The sequence below is a fragment of the Camelus bactrianus genome, chromosome 2 (assembly GCF_048773025.1).
Source record: "Camelus bactrianus isolate YW-2024 breed Bactrian camel chromosome 2, ASM4877302v1, whole genome shotgun sequence".
Taxonomy (NCBI): domain Eukaryota; kingdom Metazoa; phylum Chordata; class Mammalia; order Artiodactyla; family Camelidae; genus Camelus; species Camelus bactrianus.
In genome coordinates this window covers 25,766,894-25,794,405 of record NC_133540.1, presented here as the reverse complement: position 1 = coordinate 25,794,405, position 27,512 = coordinate 25,766,894, and the positions used below count along the sequence as shown (strand labels likewise).

The following is a 27,512-nucleotide window of genomic DNA, read 5'->3' as shown; positions in this document are numbered from 1 at the left end:
GTCCCACCCCTACCTTTATTCTATTACTCTGCCTTCACATACATTGTCCTAAAAAATAGAAAATTCTGACCAAGTTACTTTCTTGATTAATGTTAACTCTTTGTTATCTAAGTGTTAAAATCCAAATTCCTTAGTTGGGAATGAAAATGGTTTGTTACTTGGTCCCAGCTCTGTCTCCTGGCCACCCCCTCCTCCGCCTTCACTATGCATATACATTCTTGTCACAGCGAATTGTTCACTGTTCCAGGAAAGGGCAGGCCCTTTGTTAACAGCATACGATACTCCCATTGTTAACAGCATGTTTCCCCCCATCACCTTCTGACTAATTGCTGTCCCTTTTCAAACCTTCTGGTTACTGCAATTTATCTGATTTACACATCTTTCTCCTTCACTAATAATTAGCTCTTATTCATCTTTGATTCCAGAATCATCAGCCTCTCAGAGAGGCTGATTTTCATAAACTTGTAAGTATTGGATAACTAAATCCAGTGAGTATCAAGATCTTGGATAGGTTTTTTTTTATGTAGAACCCACTTTCCAAAAAAGGCACACATAGAAACTCAACAGGCAAAATACTTGAAAGCAGAACTTTTGAAGCAAGACTGAGGGTAGTGAAAGCCCACAGAATTAAGGATGGGGAGGTAGCAGGAGCCCAGGCTAAGGGCAGGATCCCTCAGACCTTTGCTCAGCCCCATTATGCACTCAGGACTGAGCGAATCCCTTGAGAGTTTAAAGTAAAGCCACAGGTTAAAATCCACTAAAGTAGATAATTTGGTGGTCAATTCTTAGTTAATGTACAAATAGCAGAAACACAGAGACCATGCCTGGGTAATAGATCTATCTAGAAAGAAGTAAGCCTACTTAACGTATCATTTGATAAGAAATGCTACATATTGGATTTTGCCCATTCAAGCATCACAATTTTGAATACAATCAAAAGATAATATCCCCTAGTTAACAGTTGTTATGGTTACTGGGGGAAAGGGGGTCGGAAGGGATAAATTTGGGAGTTTGAGATTTGCAGATGTTAACCACTATATATAAAAATAGCTTAAAAAAACAAATTTCTTCTGTCTAGTACAGGGAATGATATTCAATATCTTGTAATAACCTTTAATGAAAAAGAATATGAAAATGAATATATGTATATATATATATGCATGACTGGGACATTAGACTCTATACTAGAAATCGACACATTGCAACTGACTATATTTCAATTTAAAAAAATGTAGTAGCCCCTAGTTAGAATATAAAAGACAGTATCTAAAAGATTAACTCATGACTTTTATGAAGATTTAAAAAAGATGCATTGAAAATTACTCATCCCACACTAAGGCACGGGAACTACAACATACTTATTATACACTTAAGACTGCATGTGTATAACAAGCTATAAAGGATATATGCACTTGGGACATAAACTTTTAGTTCCTCTGCATTTAAGAACAACAAAACAGCTAACCAATGTAACTAAAGTATTGTTTTTTAAGCTGAAACAGATTCCCCCACATGGGGTGAAAATGTGGATTATTTCACACACCAAGAGCCTCAGGAGCTCAGCTGACATTTCTGTTTAACCATTACATATCAACTGTCATGCTCACTGATCATCTAAACCTGCAGAGCTGATTTAAAGTACAGATTTCCTGGTGTCAACCCGGGTTTATTACAACAGAGTCTCTACATGGGAAGATCCTAAGAGTATGTATTTTTACATAAATGTCCCCAAAAGATTCTGATCACTAGCTGGATTTTGGAGTGAATGACACCGGCTACATTTGCATTTACCCGAGACGCCCATCTTTCTTATCTAGAACTTTTCCACTCAAATGGTGACCATAAGGCAAAAATTAGAGCAACTGGTCATCTTTGAAATTACTGTGATTTCTAGGTGTGTTTAAAGACTCAACTTGTGTTTAACAACGTGGTCTCCGAATGCTGGAACCACTATTCCTACTCCAGTGTCTCTTAGTCTCTGGTGATTCTTTACTTGGACTTTGAGGTTCTTTGAGATGTAGAAACAAATGAAAGATGCTACCTACCATTTTTACAAAGTTGCAACTGTGACATCTGAACACCATCCATCCCTCCCTGTGTCGGGAGATTTGATGCTCCCTGGTTGAGTTTACTGAGGCTGTCACTCAACTCTGCACCAAATCACAATGTGCTAGCGTGTAATTACGGCTAAACTCAGCAAATGGAATAATTTCTGTTTATTTTAACAACATTCATTGTGGTTTTAAATAATGAAAGTAGTGTATGTTATTTGCAGACATTTTGGGGAATACAGAAGAGAAGCACATCTGCTTATAATTTCAGCACTAAAAGGGAAGCAGCTAATATCTTGACATATATTTTTCTTGTTATCCTGTATATGTTTTAGTACTTGAATTTTTCACATTGTGTTGTGGAAAATTTTCCATGTCACTTAATATTCTTCTATAATATTATTTTCTCATAACATGCTTTTTAATGGCCATAGAAATTCCATCATGTGCCATGTACTCTAACTTTTTTAGCCTAGTCTCTGTCATTGGACATTTAGATTTTTATGACTTTGTTCTAATAAAGACAATATTGCAATTAACATCCTTCTACATATTTTGGCACATATATAATCTGTATTGTATTATCTATAATGTAGCTTATTGTCTATTTCCTCCTAGAATAAATTTTTAGAAGCAGAATTTCGAGAGAAAAGAAAGAGTTTTGGCATTTTAAAAGCTTTTTAAATAAATATATTTGTCAAACAACTGTCAAACAATTTGCCAAACAAAAATAATGATTGTATCAGTTTCCCTTTGGCACACAGAATCAGAGGTGTTCGCTTTTTATATTTTTCTTCTCCCTCATGAATGCTGAATGTTATGATGAAAATATTGATAATTGCTTTCATTTTCATATCTTTAATTATTAGTGCAACTAAGAGATTTTAAAATGTTTAATAACCACTTGTCTACTTTCTTTTGAGAGTTTCTTTTCATGTCCTTCCCCCAGTTTTCTATTAGCATAATCATCTTTTATATACATTTATAACCATTCTTTGTGTATGTAGGAGCAATCAGAGACATGATATTACCCCCCGTTTTTTAAAATACTTTATTTCCTAGGTGATTAGACTGGGAGAGTCATATGCTTATGCAAATAGTCTTAATTGGTCCTAATATTAACCACTGTACCCTTTCTCATCTCCCAACCAAGATGTGACCAGCAGGTAATACATTCTTTTGTCTTGTCTTTAGACTGAATTATCTTTATTTCTCCAACAACTTCTTATTTTGAAAACTTTCAGTCTTACAGAAAAATTCCAAGAACAGTTTAATGAATACCTCCATGCCCTTCACCTAGATTTACCAATTGTTTACTACATTCGCTTTATCTCTCAAAAGGAGACACTTTTAATGCAGTTTTGTAAGAGCTTGTGTAGGCATGCAACCTTGAGGTCATAGACCTATTGTAGATAGAGCCGAAGGCGGAGTTAGCAAATATTTTCCAGAGTGCTCTGTTGCAATCAGCGTGGAGCCACCTTTAGCAAAGAACTGATGAATAGGGAGCCCACAGTTTAATAGCTGAGTATTTCTCAGCTCAGATCTGGCAGGTTATCTTAAATTTTCTTGCCTCTGTGGTTTCAAAGTGTTGCTTTTACTATGTGGATATTGAAAATACAATGTCCAGCTCTCTCATATGAGAATTAATTTGAATGTCCTCACGATGCAAACTCCTCACCATATTACTCCCATTTGTGATATTTAAGGCTCCTACTACCATCACTTGCAATTAATTAAAGATTTTTCTCCATAAATGAGATTTATAAAGTATTTGGGATTCAATCAAAAAGAGGATATAAGTGAGTTAATAAATGCATGAATACATAAATAAAATATCTCCAAAATGGTTTCTGTGTAAATTTCATTACCTACAAGCAATTTGTATAATCTGTACCGACATCTAAATGTTGCTATTTTTTCAAGCTGTTTCAGCAAACAGTAAATGATGTATTCCTTTGTTCAAGTATGACAAATACTTAGCTTACGAGTTTTGCATCCTGTGTGTACTTGTATTAATATGGTGGGGTTTTTTTTCAGGCTTTTCTAGACATGGTTTGAGATTAATAATGAATTTGGCTGGCTTGGTCTTGTTCTGATTCACCAGCTGCACCCCTAGTGTCAGCTAACTAAATCGGAAATGTATTTTGTTGGTTATAATGGGAACCCATGACAGCGTATAATTAGATCAGTAATACTACTGGGAGAATAATTAAAATTAAATGCTATATGCAATATTCTCATGTTTATCTATGAACCACACTGTCATTATCCTAGAACTTATAATAAGTTCTGTGGGGAAAGCAGGTGGCGAGAGCCTGTAAGAACACTGCTGTGAGCGTCAGTCCTAGAGGTGCTCCTTATCATCACGCTGTGAACCCCCCTAAACTATTGCTTTCTCATCAAAGAAAGTCAGCATATAGAATGTACTCATCTTTATTAAAGGAACTCTAATAATGATCAATTAAAAACATTCTTATATTACATTTTCTGGAAGAGTAATACTTTATTCTAAAAGGTTTCCAGAAACTGAAAGTAAATATGTAACTAGAATGAATACATGAATCAAAATTTAAGTAATTTCTTTTAATAAAAGTTGAATATGACATCAACAGATACAGAAGGGATTTATGTATTTAGTAGGGGGATGACATGGATGATCTTTAAAGTTCCTCTTAAATTTCTTGAATTGACGAAGATTTTATTGGGTTATTACTTTGTGACAGATTTTGAATGACGTAGTGAGGAAAAAAAAATACAGATTCTGCACTTAAGAAAGAGTACTTAGGTTTCCCAGGTCCCATGGCATGCAAAAGGAGGGCACTAAGGATGACTAGAGGCTGAAAGATGGAGCTGTGGATCTATCTAGGTGTGAAATTAAGAGATAGCTGATTGGTTTTTTACATTTCTTACTCAAGACCAAAATCTCTAATTCAGCGTTTGCCTCTGAAGCAGAAACATTTAAAAACCAGTACCTTCCTGGCAAAACTTTCAGATTCTTATCTGTTTTATTCATTTATTCATTCATTCACTCAACCAGAGGTCATTTTGAAATGTATAACCTAAATAGAATTTGCAGATTAAGAGGGTTTTTTGTTTTTTTTGAGGGGGGCTGGAAGGGAAGGAGCACCATGAGTCAGTGAGCAGAAGTTAAAAAAAGAAGAAACAAACAAAAAAAAGATTTCAAAGTAAATGTAAAATGAAAGTGTTTTTAAAAAATTCATCACGTGTAAGAAAATCTTCTAAATTGAGTGATAAAGAAAGTTTGGAAATAAAGGAACAACATGCAAAAAATTAAGGATGGGGAAACAACAATAAAATTTTAAAAGCTATTTAAAAATGTATTTATCATTTCAGGAAAGTCTTCTAAAAAGGTGATAAAGTAATGTTAAAAATAAAATGACCTGTAAAGATATCAGGCAAATGTAAAGAAAAAGAAATTGGGAGTAATGACAATATTAATATCTGACAAGGTGGAATTCAATTTTAAAAGGATGAAATAAGTAAAAGAGAGAGATTATGTGATGATAAAAAGTATAGTCCATGGAGAAGTTATAACAGGCATAAACTTTCATGTACTAGATAATAAAAGAGTCAATCACATGAAACAAAATTACTAGAACACAAAAAGATAACACATATATGCAAAACCATTGAGTGAGACCTTATTATATACATGCAGACCACACATACAAACGTGTATGTACATGTAAACGTATGTTCATATATACATGCGCACATTTCAAAATGTAATAGATCAATTACATAAAAGAAAAGACATAGAATATTTAAATATTACCATTGACAAGCTTGGTAATATAAAATTTTGTAACCTATAAATGTAAAAATATACATTCTTCTTTTTGCCTATGAAACGATCACAAACATTAATCATGTACTTGTCCACAAAGAATATCTTATTTCTAAAATGGAGTGAAAGAATTAAACTGAATAGTTTATAAACCTCCTGGAAATTAATAATTAAAAGATGACTCACCAATTCCACATGAGGTCAGGGTTAAGGAAAAAAAAGATAGCTCACCCTAACCCCCTAAAAAAGTAACTAACTGAGAATTAAGAAAGACTTTCCTAAATAGACCCCAGGGCAAACAAAAGAAGTAAAAATTGAAATTAGAATCTTTCTAGACAAAAAGAGAAAAAGTGAAAGGTAAGAAGGAGACTGCTTCATTCGAAAGCTCTACTTTAAAGCGTGAGCAGAGCGGTGTAAGCTCTGGAGAGAGTTTAGCTATAAAGCCAGAGAATGTTTTATTCAACAAAATTGCCATGTCACTTCCTCCAGCAAAGAATGCTTTAATAAATGACCACAGTGTAACTGGCTATCAACCCACAAGAAAACAAAAGGAGACCTTCTTTATAACATATTAAAATGAATTCTAAGTTAACTAAATATTTAAATGTAAAAGAAGAAAACAGTAAAAATATTTAAAGAAACTTTACAAACTCATCTGAACAATCAGGGAGTAAGTGAGACATTCATTCATACGGCAGGAAATACTACATAAATGAGCTCTGGCCTAAAGGAACTTACAATCTAGTGCCGTAATAACATAGACAAAATTGTTTTTTTAGTTAGGGACTGATTGTGCTATTTTTGAGATATGAACAAGAATTCCGAGGGCCCAGGGAACAGTTCCTGGTCCCATGTTCTGTAGTGGGCTTTAAGGGAGGGTTCCCAGAAGGAACATTAATTACTGAGCTACATTTTCAGGGATGAAGGCGAGGCTTCCTGGCAGCTTGGGAAAGACACGGAGTCATTATAGAAACTGGTTTTCCAGTACCGTTGAGAAGTGCACTGTAACTGAAGTGTAATGTGAATGATTGTAGAGGCTGAAAAGAGATCAATTGGTGAAGCAGCTTGTTATACAAAGATAAGAAGTGTTAACTCAACCTAAAGATAAGACCTTAAGCAGGAGAAAGATGTGACCTATTTTTTTAAAGGTAACTTTGTGGAGAATGAATGAGTAAAACAATAGTGGTAAAGCGAGAGGTTAAGAGACTGTTAAACAGCCCAAATGAGAAAAGAGTAACACAAGATAGCATCAGAGGACAAAAGTGTTGGAAGAATGGCCATTTTTAGGGTAGAATATGTTTTGGGAGTAGATTGGATGATGAAATTGAAGGAAAAGTGGAAGCTGAGAAGGAGCCTGAGTTTTCTAGATTAGGAAATACAGCCTCTGACCAGGGTGAGAAACAGAGAAGACACAACAGATTTGATGGGAAGCTAGTTAGTTCATCTTAGATTAATGAGAGATATCTACCTGGATGTGATCAGTAGGAGTTGAAAATGTGGATCTGAAGGTCAGGGCTGAAGTTTTCGATTAGGCTCGTTTTCATCAGCCTGTTGATGGAAACTGGAGCTGTGGAGATCATCGAATCATCCAAGAAGAAAGCACACTCACTTGCAGAGAGAGAGAAGATGGCTTGGCTATAACTGCTAACCGCTTCCCTCAACCTCAACCCTCCCTCTCCTTCTCGTTAACAGAACCCTAATTTTCATTAGGATAGCCTTGTGTCTAAGTGGAAGGCAAGGCGTCCCGTGCCTCCTGCAGCAAGGTCTGTCTGTGTGGCTTATGAGACATAGTGGAAGTGCCACATGGAACATCCAGGAAAGTTCCTTAAAAGGGACAAGTATGTCTTTCTCTTCTGTCTCTCTTTTCAAATTGCCCAGGATGTTTGGGCTGTGATGTAAACTTGAGGGTGGAAGCTATTGCTTAAGACATTGGCTTCCTAAAGACACCATGGGGACATATTCCTGTGGGGTTTTCTGTCTTATTTAAGCCACATGTGTCAAATCTAATCCCAACTAATAAAAATGAGTCCTAATGTCATTGTAATGAGAAACTCCTACATTCAAGGAGTGGTCAGAGAAGGAAGTGCCGCTTACAAAGACTGAGAAAGGTGAGACAGGTGGGTGTGGGATACCAGAAACCCAGAGAAAAATACCTCTTGAAGAGGTAAATGGAGACAATGTAAGTTTTTGCAAGAGGTCAGGCAACAGGGGGCTCGAATAAAGGACCTTGAATTCATAGCTCCAAAGCTCCTGCTGACTCTAAGAGAACAATTTCAAGAGAGTGGTAACCAAGTGAAAGCTGAGTTAAGGTGGGCTTCCATGTGGATGAAAGTCAGAGAGGCTGAACTAATACTTAATTGCTGGAATAAGGGAAATAGGGCAACAGATTAAAGATACGATAAAGTAGAAAAGAGACATTTGGTGTCTCGTCTTGCAACCAAACTGTGTTTCCAATTATGATGCTGCTAATATTGACTATTGTTGAATGTAATTTGGTGCTGCCACTATGGAAAACAGTAAGGAGAGCCCTTAAAAAACTAAAATTAGAGTTGCCATATAAGCCAGCAGTTCCACTCCTGGGCATGCATCTGGAGAAAACTCTAATTTGGAAAGATACATGCACCCCAATGTTCATGGTAGCACTATTTACAATAGCCAAGACGTGGAAGCAACCTAAATATCCACCTACAGATGACTGAATAAAGATGTGCTTTTATATATATATATATTACTCAGTCATAAAAAAGAATGAAATAGTGCCATTTGCAGCAACATGGATGGACCTAGAGATTGTCATAATAAGTTGAGTTAGACAGAGAAAAACAAATACCATGTGATATCATTTATATGTGGAATCTGAAAAAATGAGACAAACGAACTCATTTATAAAACAGAAACAGACACATAGACATAGAAAACAAACTGATGGTTACCAAAGGGGAAAGAGTGGTGGGAAGGGATAAATTAGGAGTTTGGGATTAGCAGATACAAACTACTGTATATAAAACAGATAAGCAAGGTCCTATGCTATAGAACAGGGAACTATATTCAATATCTTGTAATAACCTATAATGAAAAAGAATCTGAAAAGGTAGATATATATGTGTGTATAAATATATGTATGTACATACATGTGTGTATATATATGTGTGTGTGTGTATATGTGTGTGTGTATATATATATATATATATATACACATATATATATAACTGAATCGCTTGGCTGTACACCTGAAACTAACACATCATTGTAAATCAACCATACTTCAATAAAAAATAATAAAGAGCACTAGAGGCAAAACAGAACAAAACAAAATGCTGTGGGAGTTTTTTAATTAATGTGTAAATTCAGTGTTTTGGGAAAATTTGTAAATATTTAAAAGATTTTAAATACTTTTTTCCATGTATGTTTGAAAGCAATTGGTTAGATTCTGGAGGAAAATTAAATGTGTATTATGGTCTTCATTAGAAGATTTAAAAATTGATTTCTATTTCTGTTAGGAAAGAACACTTCTCCTGCCTTGCTCGATTCACTTCGTAACAGAAGAGGTGAAGGCAGTAATTTGTAAATTCCTATACAAAGGCCAGCCGATGTTCAATTCAGTGACATGTAACTTAAGATATTGGTTTAAGACTAATCAAGCAGAATGGATAAAATTATTTTTTTACTTGATAATGACCCTATGACTTTAGGTGGTGTGGGCAATGGAGAAGCTCTCAAAACGACATTCTTAAGTACTGTAGAGAGGACCCTCTGACCGACTCCCTCTTCCAATGTAATGAATGCCCCTTGGTGTATTTTAATAGAAATTTCAAAACCCACAGAGTGATTTTAAAGATGAAAAACTCACATGACTTTATTGTTTTAAGCACTAGTATGTCTCAGTTACATTTAGCTACAGTACAAAGAATAATAAAATAGCACCTGGGCATTTTTTAGTAGGTTGTAAAGAATCTCAACTCCTATCTTGTCCTTATTTTCCCCTCACTTCACTAAACAAAGAAAACAGAACGCTCTCACTTCCACTCCTTCAGCCTATTGCGTCACCAGTGGCCGGAGTTTCATGCGAACGGCCCTGAGGGAATAATCCTCACCTCTGAAGGGCACCCAGACCACCCCATTCTCAATCTCATAGGGACTGTTGTTTCTGGGGTCATAGGAGCCCCCATGGTAGTAGATGCCATTGAGATTGGCCGCTTGGCAGTTGTTGTACCACCAGCCTCCTCCGTAGACTTCCGCACAGTTCTCTTCCCACTTGTCTGCGTCCCTGTCGAAGGTGCTGAACTGCATGTGGGCGTGAGACGTGTACTCTGTCCCTTCCTCTACCGAGCCCTCAATCAGAGCATCACCTGCTGTGCCCTCATAGGAGGAGACCTGCAAGGCATAGCCTTCTGCCTCAGAGCCTACCCTCAAGTGATACTCTGCATAAGCCGTGTTCCCAGCCCAGTCTTCCAATTCAACCCGAAGGGTGGAGCCCTTCAGGGTTAATAAGTGGAGGTATTCGTTGCCTAGCCAGAATTCTCCTTCTCCCTTGTCATTCAGGCTGCCGAAACCTCTCTTGTAGTCTTGCCAGGTCCGGTTAAAATTCAATGATCCATCCATTCTTTGCTGGATCAAAAGCCATCCTCCCAAACCGGTCTCTTGATCGCAATAAACAGAAAAAATCTTACTGGATCCCGGTAGCTGGATATTGAAAATGCCACTTTGGGCACCTGAAGGATGTGTTTGAAGGACATCATCACAGTCTAAAAAAAAAATTAAGCTGGTTGGAGGAAGTTACTCTCATTTAACTTTATAAAGTTAGGCATGGCCCAGATTAAATGAAGGCAGATATTGGCTTTCTTTCCCTTCCTTCCTCCCTTCCTTCCTTCCTTCCTTCCTGCCTTCCTGCCTTCCTAGCTTCCTGCCTTCCTGTCTTCCTTCTCTTTATAGAGAAAGGATGCAGTTATACCAGGATGGAACTTAACACAAGTCAGTAGCATTTATACCTACAAATTGCAAGGGGGATTTTTCTCAATGAATTTGGAATTTTACTTGCACATACCAATTAATAGCAAGTAACCAGCAAAGATCGCTAAGCAACATTTGGTACTAATATCACTTGTTTTTAACCTGATCTCAATGTCAACTGAGACACACACTAAAAGTAATGATTAACCAATTGGGTGACAATTTCCAGCAGTGCACATTTTGAATGGTAAAAAAATCTGGTCAAAATAAACTTACAATTGAGTTCCAGAGGGACCATTTGTTTGTTCATTTAACACGTATTTATTGTGTGTTGGCTCCGCACTGCTAGGCACTTGGGAATACAGAGACGAGCGGGATACACAAAGTCCTTGCCCCCATGGAACTTACAGTCTCACACAAAACATGTAATTTCAATAAAGTGTGATAAAGGGCTATGGAAGAAGTGCAAGGTGCTACAGGTGCACACTGCAGTAGTGGACTTAATCTAGGGGGTCAGGGAAGGCTTCCCCAAAGGAGAAGTGTGGATACCTCTGCCAAAGCGAGGTTTAGCAAGGACTCTCTTGCTGGCGTGTGCTCCTTTGAAGTCAAGATCCTCTTCACTTTCTGCCTCATCTACCATTTTAAAGCTCTTGCTTTCAGTTGTGGAGCCTCCTCTGTTGATAGTCATGCTACTGGTAACGAATTGTTTGCGACTTGAAGTTTTACCACTGGAGGACGAGTCAGGTACACCAGGGTGGTGAGAGCTGGTGTCTCCTAAGCCTGAAGTGGCAAATTCTGAGCCTATCTTACTGCCCATCTCTTTTAACACAGGGCTGAAGAAATCCGGGAACGTATCTCTAGTTGAGGCCGCTTCATCAGTGCGCCTATGAAAGAACTCATCTAGGCTACCCCTGCTAGGAAAAGCATGGTGCAAGTCTAAACTTGTGTCACCACAGTCAGAACCGTCTTCGGAGTTTATCACTTCTTTGACGGTTTCTGTGCGACCATCGGCGTTTGTAACAGTCTTTGTAACGATTCTGGAACATGAACGGCGAGTGGTGGTTGTGTGACCAGAGGCGACCTTCTCATTACTAATCAGAAGCTCTTTATCTCCTTTAGAAGTGACCAGTTTACCTGTGTGGAATTCTTTCTTTGTCCCTGGACTTACACTTCCTGACACCTCTTTAAATGTGCCCCAGTCTGGGTTGAAAGGCTTGGTGTGCCCATGTCCTGAGCTATCTGGCCTAAAACTAGGAGACCCAGAACTTCCATGGGTCCAAGCGCCGGCACTTCCGGGCTGAGGACTTCCATGGGTCCAAGCGCCGGCACTTCCGGGCTGAGGACTTCCATGGGTCCAAGCGCCGGCACTTCCGGGCTGAGGACTTCCATGGGTCCAAGCGCCGGCACTTCCGGGCTCAGGACTTCCATGGGTCCAAGCGCCGGCACTTCCGGGCTCAGGACTTCCATGGGTCCAAGCGCCGGCACTTCCGGGCTCAGGACTTCCATGGGTCCAAGCGCCGGCACTTCCGGGTCCATAGCTCCCAGGGCTCACACTTCCAGCACTGCCAGTTCCAGGCTTCCTGGGGCTTTCTGGTACTGATCCTGCTCCATGAGGTACAGAGTCCCCTCTGGCATGCCCAGCTCCACCAGACCTCTCTAACACCATTTTTAGCTGCCGTGTTTCCATTAGTGCCTTCCACTCTGGAGGGGCCTCCTGAAGTTGGCTCTTGAAATTTCCAGGAATCAAGTTTGGAACTGGGTTCATTTTTATCAGTGGTAAGTATTGCCTGTCTCTAGAGGGAAGTAAGTTTATGCCAATAACCTGTTCGAGTTGCTTCTGCTGATCTTCATAGTCCTTCAGATCTACCTTATGTTCTAAAACCCTACTGCATGACCCTTTGCAAGATCGGATCTTAATATCAATGTCCACCTAGAGAGAGGGGGAGAGAGATAAAGAAAAAAAAATGGTAGCTATAAATAAGTAAACTCTGTCTATTGAGTTCTTAGGAGTTCGCTTATTTTGGGGGAACCAGTTTCATTTCTTTGACTTGGAGACCTATTAACCCATACTGCATTTTCCATTAATGTGGTATCTTCAGTGGAAGAGATGTTGGGTACTGTAAGGCTAGCCAGGATAAGTAGTGGGAGCTACTAGGATTTATCCTAGGCTAGATCAAGAGTAAGGTGGCCTTCCCTCTGAAAAGAAACACTAATGACAGGATCCTCAGTAAGACTGAGGCTGAAGACTCAGAGGCACCTCAATGTCAGGGTCAAGCAAGGCTGGAATAAGACAAGAGGAACTGAATATTTGCTTATGAAATTTCCTATCTTATGTGCCCTTGGGAAATTGACTGAGTATCTCTGAGCTTTCTTCTTCATCCACAGAGTCGGGGAAATAATACCTACTTTGTAGGTAGATGATAGCTGTAACACTTTGCTCTACCCATAGGAGGCATTTAATGAATGACTATTGCCTTCCTTTATCTGCTGTTCAAAACCAAGAAAATCTGTGGTGAGAGCCTCCAAGTTACTTACCTCCAGTCGTTTCATATCTATCAGCTGATCCCTGACATTTTTCTGTAGAAGGTGGATATGCTGTACTTGTTCTATGACTTTGCGCTTCAGGATCTCAATTTTGCTTCTCAGATCTTCTGACACTTGGCTGTACGTATTATCATTGTCTGAAATAGCACATAAGGATGTTGAAGTTGCTGTTGAGTGATCCTTTGCAATAGCCAGCAAAAGAAAGAAATTTACTGGTAGATATTCCCCATTTTACTTCTATAATAATTTGTTCTCTGAACTTTTAATTTGTGAGTTCCAAATCTCTTAGGCATTTGATACTTGGCCAATGTTATATCCTGCAGTCATTCATGAATACCAATTAAGATTGCCCTCCTAACAATTAGTAATCCAAATAAATGCAGAAGTGTCTTTCAAATTTTAAAGGTTTGATTAGGAGATAAGACAATTACTTTGATCACATTCCAATTATTCCATTATAGCCTTAATCAGGGGACGTGAATATATTCTTAGATTGTCTTACTGAGAAGGTTTTCTTCCCAGCTCTAGAGCTGAAATTGTTCCTGAGCTTTCTTTAGGTCAACAGGATCACTCCCTTGCCAGTTACTTTCGCACCATTAACTTTAGTCAAGTGCCTCCCAAGTATAGAAAGAGTCAAAGTAAGGATTCAGGAGCTGGGGCTTCACTAAACTTGGTGCCCTGTCCAGGGCAAATCCAGTGTTTCCTAGTCCTAATGAGACTTAGTTCAAAGGATATGAGAAAAATAATATGGCTCTATATTTTAAATAAATTTAAAAAAAAATCCCTCATAATTAGCTCAGTGGAGTCTCTGAGCTGCACTCCCAGCCCCACCACGTGATAGCTCCGTGCCTTTGGGCAAGTCCCTTGCCCTCTCAGTTTCCTCCTAAGACACAAACAAAAATGTCTGCTTAAAAGGCTGGGCCCATCTTATTTTCACTATCTATTCTTAAGAACACACTTAAATTCTAGTCTTTAACCCAAAATTCTGACTTACTTTGTGACCTTAAACCAATTCTAAGCTACCTTCTTGCACCTGGTGAAAATGACAAAACCGTCTCTAAAGTTCAGGAATGTCATAAAGGTGTGTGTTTCTACACGAAGTGCTCTGGAATGGGGTCACTGCTGCTCTACAGAGACATCGTATTTGTTTCTGCTTTTTGTTGTTGCCGTTTGCCGTGCGCTATGAAGTCAAGGCACCCACTGCGCGACTTACTGTTGTCTTTGGCGAAATCGCCTCTCAGAAGGTCCATGATGTCCCGGGTCAGGGTGTTAGCGTCCTTATTGTTCTTCTGATAATCAAAGAGTGAGTTTTTCAGTTTGTTTATTCTGTTTGTAAAATCTTGATTGACTTCATCAATCAGCCCCTTCATCCTGCAGCCGGAAGGACATTTGGAGTTCTGAAAGCAAAAAGGAAAGATTATGGTAAGGGTCTATCTCTTGGATCCAGTACAATTTTGAAGGTTTCCACGCACCCCCTACTGCCCTCCTCCCCAGTCTCTTCAGATCATCTCTTGACCTAAAAATCATTTAAGAGGGCTAGTCAGAGTTGATAGAGAAACTCTGGAATGAAGGTATTTAGGCCCCATGAAATCCTGAGGCCATGATACTCAGGTTCCTAGGACTGGCCAGAACAAGCAAGTAAATCTGATCTGTTCATCCCACCAGTGACCCAGAGTCCGAGAGGTAATTTACGTAGTGCTCTCAAGACTAGGTTCCTTCCCATTTGTCTTCTTTAATTTGATGCATGTGGAGCTATGAGATGATTTCTCAGTGGACGAGTTTTCTGTGACCTAGGGGGTTAGCCTGCGTGCGCTGCCAGCAGCACAGGCGAGGATTGCCCCCTCCCCATGCCAGCTGCTCACCCAGTCTTCATCAGAACAGAAGGGCCAGTCCGTCTCTTTGCAGACAGATTGGGGTCTTTCCACGAGTCTTGGGCCACGCACACCTCCTCCTTCAGCCAGAAATTCACCTTCATCAGCATCAGGATCTGTAGTCTTTAAGGATTCATAAATACACACAAAAAGAAAGCGTCTGTAAGCAGGTGAGGAGAATGGCCTGCCTGTAAACCTACAGCAAGGGACCCAAGGTGCTCTGCAAGCTTCAGCTTTCTTAGCTTTGGAATGAAAATCCTAATGCCCATTTTGTGGAGTTGTGAGATTAAAGGAGATGGGTGTACGAATTTCTTAACTATGTCCGACACTAAACAAGCATTTAATAAATGTGAGGAATTTTAAAGGATCCATTATAAAAGGAAAATTATTTGAATCCAGAAAGTTAAAATTTATGTTTATATTTTCGTTCATGTCTGGAGATAAATCATTAAAAAACTCAGAGTTCTTTCTCCTCTAATTCCTGTTTCAGTAGAAAAAAATCCTGCAGCATCTTAGCTTAAGCTCTATCAGTCCTTCAAGGAGCAATACCTTTTACTAGGAATTTTATGGGCTCATAAATTGAGCCGGTTTACACTTAGGACACAAATGTGGCCAATTCAGACTCAGAAATGCTTTTTGGGTTACTCACTCCAGTAATAATTTCTTTCTACTTGAAATGAAAAAAAGTACACTGAAAGCAAATATAATGGTTTATAATTGACAACTTTTTTTTGAACACCTTATAATTAGAAACACAGATTAAAAAAAATCTATTTTGATCTTTGAGTGAAGTAGGATATATAAATATTCTTCCAACAAGGCTTTATATCCTAATAAATCAATGTGGCTTTTAGGTTTTAGCTCTGTTTATTTTGTACCACCAATTTATAAGAATTACTATGACTATTTTAATCTCAGTGTACTCTTATAATCAGTTAACATTTTCTGTCTCATTTAAAAAAATACCCAAAAAATAGTAATATTAATTTAAGCAATCAAGAACAATTTATTTAAAGGAACAAATATAATTTTTTTGTATAAGAAATAAAATTATAAATTTGAATATTGGAATAAAATGGCACAATAAGATAAACAGGCAAAAATTAAATATTTATGCCAATAGGGAGAAATAAGTGAAACTTACGCATTATGCAAAATATCACTGTAGCAAATTATGTTAGTTTTATCTCCCATAAAAATGTTTACTTATTATTTCCTATAAGGGAGAAAATTACTTTAGAAACACTTTAGTTTCTCCTGCTCTGGTATTAGGGTTTATAAGTGGTAAATGGAAAAAAGTAAACTGGAATAATTCACAGCCTGGAAGTAACTGAGTTTCTGGAACATATTTATCATGTTTTTATAAAATTGAAGTGTTTCAAAAGTCTTGTTGAATGAAGTTTCTCTTCTTTTGTCTAGGTCTCTGGAGCCAAACTTCAGGAATTATTGTAATAATTGATTATGATCTTAAAAGAACACAGTTGCTTCTCCAAAACATATTGCCTTATCAATTACTTTTCTGATTTTTCTATGTAGTATGTTTTCAAAGATAACTAATCTGCTTTTTTTTTTGTCTTAAAGAAACACAAAAACAATCTTCAAGGAAAACTACATTAAACCACTGCTCTGCTTATTATGAACAAATAGCAGTAAATTAACAATTCGATTGAACAATTCTTATCATATGAGTGTTCTATTAACTAGCATTAACTATCGCAAGGCTTTGCAGCAACAAAGGTGGGAAATATTTCTTCTCTTTGAAAAAAAAAAAGCTGCAAAAGTAAGCTACAGTTGTAGCTGCTTCCCCTCTGGATTTATACGCTTTGGTCTAGCTAAGTCTCCCTCTTAGGGTCACGTTACCCTGCACCCTTGAGTTGCAGCTTCAGGCCCATCTAGGAATTTGCTTCCATGAGCTTATAAAGCCAACCGTGTGTGAGAATGTGAACACAGCTGACGCAGAGCTGAAAGCTCATGGTGGAATAAACTCCAGAGAGAAAACCAGAAGAGGAAATAAAGGAGGCCATACCTGAACTGTGCCCACCACACTCAGGACCAGGCAGAAGATCCTCACGGAAAACATCTTTGCCGAGGGTGGGGCTGGCTCCAGAGGAGCACTCCAGCTGAAAGAAAGGAGGACTGCTCCACTCTGAGTTCCCATCCCATTTAAATCTGCAGGAGGTTTGATTAATCATTATCTTTGTCCCATTTGGACAGTCAACATGCACTCTGCATCCCTTGCTCCTTCTGTAAGGTTGGTGTCCCGGAAGTTCTTGCTCAATTCCCCAAGCTTGTTTGCTTCCGATAAGCTGTTGGAAAGGGAGCAGCAGTTAGGGGAAGATTCCACATTCCAGGAACAGGGTGACTTTGGGAAGGCAAAGGGGAACAAAGGAGGACCTCTTTCTACTTGAACAGTAGGAGGAATATAGAGGCAGGCTGGCTATAGCCCACCGTGAAGCAGAGTTTTGACAACTGAGATTTCACTTTGTGCAGGAATTATGATTGGATGACCTGACTTTTGAAAACTGACTGTGGTGACGGGCTGACCCTGAAAGTCTTCTATAAGCTTACCGTGAAAAGATTATTCTCCTCCATCCAAAATGGTTAAGACAGGATGGAGGACTTCGATGAAGGTTAAGATAGAATGGAAGAGCCAAACTTCCTAGGTTCATAACCCCAGCTACATCACATCCCAGCTCTGCTTTTGGACAAATTGCTTCTTTATGTCTTATTTTTAAAATGGATATAATGCTAACCGACTGCACATGTTTTTATGAAGAATAAATGAGTTAATCCTTGTAAAGCCCTCAGAGCAGTGATTGCCTCATAGTAAGTACTCAGTAAGTGTTAGCAATTGTTGGGGAATGAAGTGCCATGGAAAATACCATTTCTTTTGAGTTTCTATGGTCTCAGCCCTGCTAATTTACCTTCCCTGTTCTTCATCTCCACATCACATTTTCTTGGCTGAGTTGCCCAATTTAGTAAATTAAAAAAACCAGAATGGCCAGTTAAATGTGCAAGTCAGATAAACAGCAAACATATTTTAGTGTAAATAAGACCGATGTAATATACGGGGCCTACTCAATACAAAAAAGTTGTTTTTTATCTGAAATGCATATTTAACAGGACATCCTGTAATTTGTCTGACAACTCTACTTTGCCTCAACTTCCACTTCCTGTGTGATGCCAACCCTGATCATTGTATAGCAGCCAAAATTTATTGAGTGTTTACTAAGTGCTGGGCACTTTGTTAGACACTCAACATAGTGCCAATTTCATGTCTCCCATTGAAAGCAATCTCTTTTTCTTTCGTATTTCCTTAGACCATGTACCACTCACAGCGCTTAGCATCGCAGGAATGTTGTCCGTCTCCTCCACTGGGTCATAAACTTGAGATTGACATGTTTTATTGGTCTCTACATTCTCCCCAAGAGCTGTGGGCTTTCACTGAGCAAGAAGGCATGGGTGGGCTCTGCTGATGTGAACCTGGGCCCCCGTCTCCTCAGGCTCGGTGAGCATGTGAAGCTCGCTGTAACGGAGGAGAGGCCTGGTACAAGGCAGCGTCCTCCTGCAGTGCTTCGTCCTTGGGGGGTCTTTGTCTGATCAAACTCACTTCTGATGTGGCTTTCTTGGATTTCTGAAGGCAGCTGCCAAGCTCAGAGAGAGCCCTAGATTCTGATCCAGGTTCTGGAGGGCAATGAATTCCATGGGAAGCTGGGTTACACATGTCTACAGTGGATGAACTAGCAAAATGCCAGGAATGTACAGGAATCCGAGGCTGCCTTCCCCAGAGGTCTTTTTCTGCCCAGAGGAAGCACCCTTCTTGGGGGCAAACGTGGTATGTGGGTGAGCTTCAGGTGACTTAGCTGGCCATGATCTAACTGAGAGTCAGTTAACAGAAAGCAATTTGACTGGATGCCACCACTCTGGTGCCATGTCAGGTGCCACCAGGCACTCTCTGTTCCTGGACAATACATATTGGAAAGTTACTTGTTTATTTTCTGTCTCTCCCACACTAAGTTTCATGAACCTGAGACACACCGCCTAGTACAAGGACAGGTGCAGAGGGAGTACTAGGAAGTGTCTGTGGGAGGAATGGAAGGCTGTCACAAGGGCAGCACGATATTGTGGAAGGACAACAGGCTTCTCAGAGACTGAAGTCTGCGTTCCAGCTAAGTGACATGGACAAGCTAAATTCTCTGAACCATCTGACTTACCTGTAAGATGGGGATGACAATATTTATCTTGCAGGGTTATTGGAAGGATTATGTAAAGTGTGAGGATATGTAACATGTTTGATAGGCACATTACAAACCCCAGAAATGGCAGCTTTTATTGTTTCTAGAATGTTCCAATGCCCTTAAATAGAAAATTCCCATGGTCTCTCTTCAGTCCCGGAATTCCCCAACCAGGCACTGAAAGAATGAGCACCAGGCTGGGCTCCTTACCTCCCCAGCAAGCTTTCTTACAAGCTGTAAAGTAGGTTTTGTTTAGACAGAAAGCCATGCAGATGAATAGGCAACAAATAATACCAGGAATATCATTTTTTAATTGAGGTGTAGTTGATGTACAATATAATACAAATTTCAGGTTTACAACATAGTGACTCACAATTTCTTAAGGTTATATTCCATTTACAGTTACTATAAAATATTGGCTGTATTCCTTGTGCTGTACAAATTAAAGGGGTATCATAATTTTGGTTTAAAATTTTTTTATCAAAGAATAGTCCATTTACAATGTTGTGTCAGTTTCTGGTGTGCAACATAATGGTTCAGTCATACATATACATACATACATTCCTTTTCATATTCTTTTTCATTATAGGTTACTACAAGATATTGAATATGGTTCCCTGTGCTATACAGTAGAAACTTGTTGTTTGTCTATTTTATGTATAGTGGTTAATGTCTGCAAATCTCAAAAACTCAATTTATCCCTCCCCACCCTCTTTCCTCCCTGGCAACCATAAGTTTGTTTTCTATGTCTGTGAGTTTGTTTCTGTGTTGTAAATAAGTTCATTTGTCTCTCTCTCTCTTTTTTATTCCACATATGAGTGATATAATATGGTATTTTTCTTTTTCTTTCTAGCTTTCTTCACTTAGAATGACAATTTCCAGGTCCATCCATATTGCTGCACTGGCATTATTTTATTCTTCTTTATGGCTGAATAGTATTTCATTGTATACATATACCAAAACTTCTTTATCCAGTCATCTGTCAATGGACATTTAGGTTGTTTCCATGCCTTGGCTATTGTAAATAGTGCTGCTATGAACACTGGGGTGCATGCGTCTTTTCAAATTAGAATTCCCTCTGGATATATGCCCAGGAATGGGATTGCTGGATCATATTTTCAGTCTATTTTTAGGTTTTTAAGAAATCTATATACTGTTTTCCATCGTGGCTGTACCAATTTACATTCCCATCAACAGTGTAGGAGGGTTCCCTGTTCTCCACACCCTCTCCCACATTAATCATTTGTGGACTTTTGAATGATGACCATTCTGACTGCTGTGAGGTGATACCTCACTAGTTTTGATTTACATTTCTCTGATCATTAGTGATATTTAGCATTCTTTCATGTGCCTGTTAGCCATTTGCATGTCTTCATTGGAGAATTGCTTATTTAGGTCTTCTGCCCATTTTTAGATTGGGTTGTTTGTTTTGTCGTTGTTGTTGTTGTTGTTGTTGTTGTTATTAAGGTGTATGAGCTGTTTGTATATTCTGGAAATTAAGCCTTTGTCAGTTGCATCACTTGCAAATATTTTCTCCCATTCTGTAGGTTGTCATTTTGTTTTGCTTATGGTTCCCTTTGCTGTGCAAAAGCTTATAAGTTTAATTAGGTGCCATTTACTTATTTTTGCTTCTATTTCCATTGCTTGGGTAGACTGCTCTAGGAGAACATTGCTAAGATTTATGTCAGAGAATGCTTTGTCTATGCTTTCTTCTGGGAGGTTTATAGAGTCTTGTCTTTTGTTTAAATCTTAAAGCCAGTTTGAGTTTATTTCTGTGTATGTTGTGAAGGAGTGTTTTACTTCTCTGATTTACATGTGAGTGTCCAGCTTTCCCAACACTGCTTGCTGAAGAGACTGTCTTTTCATCACTGTATATTTTTGCAGGAGTATCATTTTTTAAAGCATGTGATAATAAGGATATCTTTGCAAATGTAAAAACAGAAAGAAATTGAGAATTTTTCCGTTTCTTAAACCATAACCTCTGTGAATTACATTTTTTCCCCAGAGATGACTATATCCTGTTTTCTTTAGCTCTACTAAGAGAAGTGTTTCATGCATTTATCCCTTGAAATTAATATAATTTTCCACAAATTACAAGTCTTTAAATGCAAGGATTCACATGTTTCTTATGCCATCACATCTGGCAGGACTGGAATAGCTTTTATTTATATGATATATAATGTATGTAAAAAGAATAGAGTTTCTGTAGCTGTAATTATGCTTCACTTTTAAACTGAATCTACACGTCAAAACTTACACATGAGAGCGAAATGTGTAGCCAGTCTTCTAAATATTTGCCACTGAGTAAACATAACTTAAAAATACAAAAAAAAAAAAACCCCAAAAAACAAAATAACCCTCAGTTTTCTTTTAAATGGGATATTTGACCTTCCCACGGCTACATGCCAGGAGCATTGGAGAACATCCCTTTCTTTAATAACTCATTTTTTTGTTCATTTGTTTGTTTTATTGAAGTATAGTGGATTTAGAATGTTGTGTTAATTTCTGGTGTGTAGCATCGTGATTCATTCATACATATATCTATATGTTCCTTTTCATATTCTTTTTCACTTATAGGCTATGACAAGGTATTGAACATAGTTCCCTGTTCCATACAGTAGGACCTTTTTGTTTATCTATTTTATATATAGTAGTTCGTATCTACAAATCCCAAACTCCCAATATATTCCTCCCCACCCCCTTTCCAATTTATTTTAAATGTATTGAATTCTGAGGACTGTTTACTCGCTTATTCATTTGTTCGACTACAACAGGCATTTATTTTGTGTCTGTTTGTCAGTCCTGCATGCTATGTCCTTGAGAGAGAAAGGCAAATAATGGATAGTTTGTACATTCAAGTTATTTATAATTGGGGAGCAAATAAATACATATGCAGCTAAAAAGTTAAACTATATAAAATTGCCATTTTTGTAGATCAAAATGATGGATGTCTGCAATTTCATATGGTTTAAGCTAATACAAAACAATGAAGAAGATTCTGTGAGGTAAGTTCAAAGTGCTTTTTTAAATACAGCAGAGAGTGAAATACTATTTTTGCTTTGCTTTCTGTTACATTTTGTGTAAAATGTTCCTTAAAATATCAGATTTAATTCAGGTCTAAAAATGAAAGATGTTTTTGGAAAATACTCACTGTGTCTTTTGACTTAAAATCTATATGAATATGCATTTTTATATAAATAAAATATACAATGTATATATTATTGTATATTATTGTATATGAATAAATATGTATTTATTATATAACAAATATACAGATTCATTGTCCTAATAACAAGAAGATAATGGTATTTTGATAGGAAATATTTTATTAAAGTGATACTGCATGCACCATTGGAAAGTGCCAAAATTAATTTCTCAGTTTTGAAATGCCTAAATTATTAAAATGTAGGCAGTTCTGACACTTACAATACTCTTTCAGGGCCTCTGCCTCAGGTTTTTACAGCGGTGACTGATCTGTAAAAGATTCACTGGAAAACATTGGCAAGGCTACTTAGCTTTGTGTCTCTTATTGTCTCTACTTGTTTCCTGCATTTCCAAAGTATTACAAAAGTTTGTTTTTAACCAATCTGCTTACGGTGAAAGGTGAATGAGTTAGTATGATGATCTAGCTGAGAGTGACTAACAGGATTTTTACTTTCAGAACTCATCAGTGCCTTGACTCGAGATGGGTTCCCTGGACACTGTAGCTGTGGAAAGAAGATGGACGATTCTGTGTATTCCCTTAAAAACGCAGAAATAATTCTGAACTGTGCTTAGGAAAGTGAGGAGGGAAAAAAAAGTTTTTCAGTCTTTCCTGATCCTATCACACAGCACTTCTCTTTAATCTCCTTCATCAGGAAAGAAATCTGCTTTATTTCTGATAACTAAGCTATCCCCAGGTTAATTGCCATGTAACTGAATAATTTTTTAGCATTTTTGGAATTAAATTCTGTGGTGTTTCAATTAATAGAAAAATCATTCTCTTTTTTTTATCCTTATGTACAATTTTTGTGGCCTTTTACTTAAGCACTTTTAATCACGTTTCCACTAAATAGTTATGTGTGAGTGTGTGATGTGTGTGTGTGTGTGATGTGTGTGTGTGTGTGTGTGTGTTTGTGATAGAGAGAGAGGTGAAAGTGAGGTTCTTGGGTTTTTCCTTCTGCTTTATTTCTTTTTGTTTTTAACTGCATTACCAATGAAAGAATTCATTTTTCAAGATAAATTGATTTTACTTATAATGTGCTTTCCTAAATTTTTCTGGATTTATCAGTACTTGTGTTGAACATGTATTAAAGTATAAATGCTATTTTTTAAAAGTAAAATCATTATGAAGATGAAAAATCAAGTGATGTATTAATATCCACAATATGTCAACAACAGAAGTTCATTCTAATGTCGCAGATCTTAAATCCATTTACTTTGGCACACTTCTCTGCTGGTTTCACTGTGGTTCTTAAAGATTAGCAAATCTGATCAATTGGTATTTATGTAATAGTGATGTATTGTGATCTTGGGAAATAGTCTCTGTAAGGTATTTAGATATTCCACAGCAAAGAATCATATGAAAAGTATGTGGTATTACCTTGTGGTATTACTTGGTAATTACCAAGATCCATTTAATTCTCTGTGATTCTGTTTGAAACCTATTTTTAATAGACAATTCTGTAGTAAAACCAAGGCAATTTAAGGAAGGCATTTGGGTAAAATTTTGCTTAGATAAAATTCAACAAAAAATCATTGAGCATAACAGCACAGAAATGCAAACTGAGGGACATTTTAACATACTTGCCCAGTATACCAGAATATACTTCTCTAAACAGTCAAGGTCATGAAAAACAGGGATAGACTAAGAAACTGTTACCAAAGCTGACTAAGGAGATGTAACAACTAAGCGTCATGCTGTATCCTGGGTAAGATCCTGGAACAGAAAAAGGATATTTGCATAAACTGCTGAAATCTCACAGCAGCACTACTTACAATAGCCAAGAGATGGAAACAACCTAAATGTCCATTGACAGATAATTGGATAAAGAAGTTGTGTTATATTTATACAATGGAATACTACTCAGACATAAAAAAGAATAAAATAGTGCCATTTGCAGCAAAATGGATGGACCTGGAGATTGTCATTCTAAGTGAAGTAAGCCAGAAAGAAAAAGAAAAATACCATATTATATCACTCATATGTGAAATCTAAAAACAACAACAACAACAACAAAAAACAAAAGACAGAAATGAACTTAGTTACAAAGCAGAAACAGACTCATAGACATAGAAAACCAACTTATGGTTACCACTGGGGGAAGGAGATGGGAAGGGGTAAATTGGGAATTTGAGATTTGCAGATATTAACCACTATTTATAAAATAAACAACAAGTTTCTACTGTATAGCACAGGGAACTAAATTCAGTATCTTGTAGTAACCTATAATGAAAATGAATATGAAAATGAATATACGTATGTACATGTGTTACTGAAACCTTATACTGTACACCAGAAATTGACACAAAATTATAAACAGATTACACTTCAAAAAAAAAAAAAAACTGGTGAAACCTGAATAAAGTGTAAAGTTAGGAAAGAGTGACTACTAGCATTGGTTTCTTAATTTTGACCAATGAGCCATGGTCATGCCAGATGTTAACATGAAAGGAATTGGGTGATGGATACAGGGAACTCTCAGTAGTATCTTTATAACTTCTCTGCAAATAAAAAAATTATTCTGAAATTAAAATTTTCTTAAAAAAATAAAAGCGAAAAAATTAAAGTTTTAAAATTATGTTTCCAGACTTAACTGACATTAGAGTCAAACCTCATGTAGCTATGCCAATCTTAATAACAAAAGACAATTCAGTTTTGTTTTTGTCTCGGGGGCAATTTTGTATATGATCTCATTTGACACTTACCGCAGCTTTATGATATAAAGAGAGTGAATTGGGAAGGAAAATATTTCCAGTCCAAAGTCTCTTCCATGTTAGGTCATTTTCCCTAAGTCACACTTTAACTATTTGTCCCTGAGGATTTGAAAGAGGCCACTTTCATCCCAAAGTGGAATCTGCCCTCCTCTGTTTATTCAGGGAGAGTCAACATGTGGGTTTATTTAGAGAGGATTCCCATCTATCTCAGGTTACTTCATGCTTTTAAGTTACCAGCAGAAGAAAACCTGAGTGCGGAGCAGGGGGATGGGAGACAGGGCCAAGAATACTGGATTTTGGACTTGGAAAAGACAGTTTTGACCCAGTTATACTCTTGATTAAATGTCACGATCTGAATTTATCTGTTTGGATTTCCAGATATTTTTAGTGAAAATTGGGACGAACAAGAGCTTGAAATTGCACCAGTCAGTCTTCCCAAAAGGCTTTCAAACCTGACGCAGAGGCGTGTTCTACAAGCCAGCAGTCAAATCTGGTATCAGTGCTTGTAACAGGCCACGGCTACAGTGCCATTCGGGCCAAAGCTCATGTTTACAAGGCCAGTCACTGTCTATCTTGTTTGTTCTTTTTCCTTCTTAAAGGAGAAAATGGCAATAGTCTTCTTGCATGCAGCTCATTATTGGAGAGTGGTTATGATTTAGGTGCACTTTGATGGGGTCAATTAATTCTCTGATAATTCCTGTGTCCCAGAGTAATTTCCGACTCTCTCTCTCTCAAGGATCAGTATTATCAAAATTATGCTCTCAGATTTAAAAAGCACAAGCTCTGGAACCAAATAAAATTCACTTTATGTCTTAGGTTCAAAAGGAAATCAAAAGTTACAAAATACTCAGACTGCAAGTATAATGAGGACCTTAGCAGTGCTTCTTAAGGTATTTGTGCTAAAGGACCAGTTTTATTAAATTTTTAATCAGTCACAGACCTATTAGATTATAAAATGCAATAAAAATGATGACTAGTAAGATAAAATGTTAAAAAGCAAGGATATACAAAATATAGGCCCCTATTTTTGTTATTAGATTCCAAGGACATATAATTACATTTGAATAAATATAATCATCATATACATAATACAGGGAAAATGTTTCTACACGCTAATTCTCAATTTTTTACTTATCCTAATGCTGACTGGAAACACAGAATTTGGGGATCAGCATTCTGAGTAACACTGATTTATAGCACAGTGACATTTACATAATTTAAAAATACATAAAACAAAAAAACCAATCCATGATTTATAAGAATATGCACAAATAAGGAAACATTCATCAAATCTAGTACAATGATTGTTTATTAAGGGATTCTTAAAGGGAAGAAAAGAAAGTTTGAATAAAAGAGACTCGATCGATGAAGAGTGACCCAGCACAGACGAACGTGAATATGGTGTGTTAAAAGTACGACTAACACAAGTTCTGCCTCTGGACACACACACACACAAGGAAACGGTATATGAAACAGTCTTTCCCACACTCTTGGTCTCTTTGTCATTAACTTAGTATTTTCCATCTACATGAACTCATACCACCATCAAGTCTCTTTTCTCCATTCTTTTTGAGCTGCATCAAACTGATAAGAAATCATCAGTTGATTTATTTTCTCCAGGGTTAAATGTGTACTTTGTTTTTCACTCTGGTCATCTGAATACGCCATGGATAGCTGCTATATATACTTTGGCTAGTTTATTACTGATCAGAGTTAAGAGTTAAGACATTTAGATCTTGTAAGTTCTCAAATACGTTGTCTATACTTGCACGTCTTCATTTCCCACTCACTTTCAACCTCCTCGTGAATCTGAAACATGATCCTTAAAGCCAAACTACTGAACGTACGAAGAATTTTTTAAAACCAAAGCTATAGCACTTCAGAAGTATATTTGAAAATCTCGACAGTTGTCCAGTAAATGATTACTCCTGCCTGCTAGCTTAAAGAACTCTGCCCCGTAGTTCGTGACCTGAAGTCATGGTATCAGTGCCTCTGTACCAGCACCTTCCTTTTTGGAAGCTTCTCTCTGTGGGTTTTTTCAAAGTGTGTGACCATGCACATTTGCTTTGTATTTAGCCTCCCTCTTTTGCAGTGACCTGAGTTTCATGTGCCCAGGAAAGGAAAGAGAAGTGCTAGG

The 27,512-nt window shown here is 37.6% G+C and overlaps 1 protein-coding gene and 1 long non-coding RNA gene across 2 annotated transcripts; one reads left to right on the top strand and one right to left on the bottom strand.

Annotated features, from left to right (window-relative positions):
• Positions 1-9,685: 9,685 nt before the first annotated feature.
• FGA (fibrinogen alpha chain) lies at positions 9,686-17,408 on the bottom strand. Its single transcript, XM_010968530.3, has 6 exons — positions 17,251-17,408; positions 15,216-15,347; positions 14,567-14,750; positions 13,345-13,490; positions 11,359-12,739; positions 9,686-10,604 (listed from the first exon to the last, which is right to left on the bottom strand). The coding sequence occupies exons 1-6, from the start codon at positions 17,380-17,382 to the stop codon at positions 9,895-9,897; spliced, it is 2,685 nt and encodes an 894-aa protein (XP_010966832.3). The 5' UTR covers positions 17,383-17,408; the 3' UTR covers positions 9,686-9,894.
• A 1,886-nt stretch (positions 17,409-19,294) lies between these two features.
• Positions 19,295-24,513, top strand: LOC123612348 (uncharacterized). Its single transcript, XR_006719559.2, has 3 exons — positions 19,295-19,440; positions 22,394-22,464; positions 23,121-24,513. It is a non-coding gene; the product is annotated as an uncharacterized LOC123612348 (long non-coding RNA).
• Positions 24,514-27,512: the final 2,999 nt, after the last annotated feature.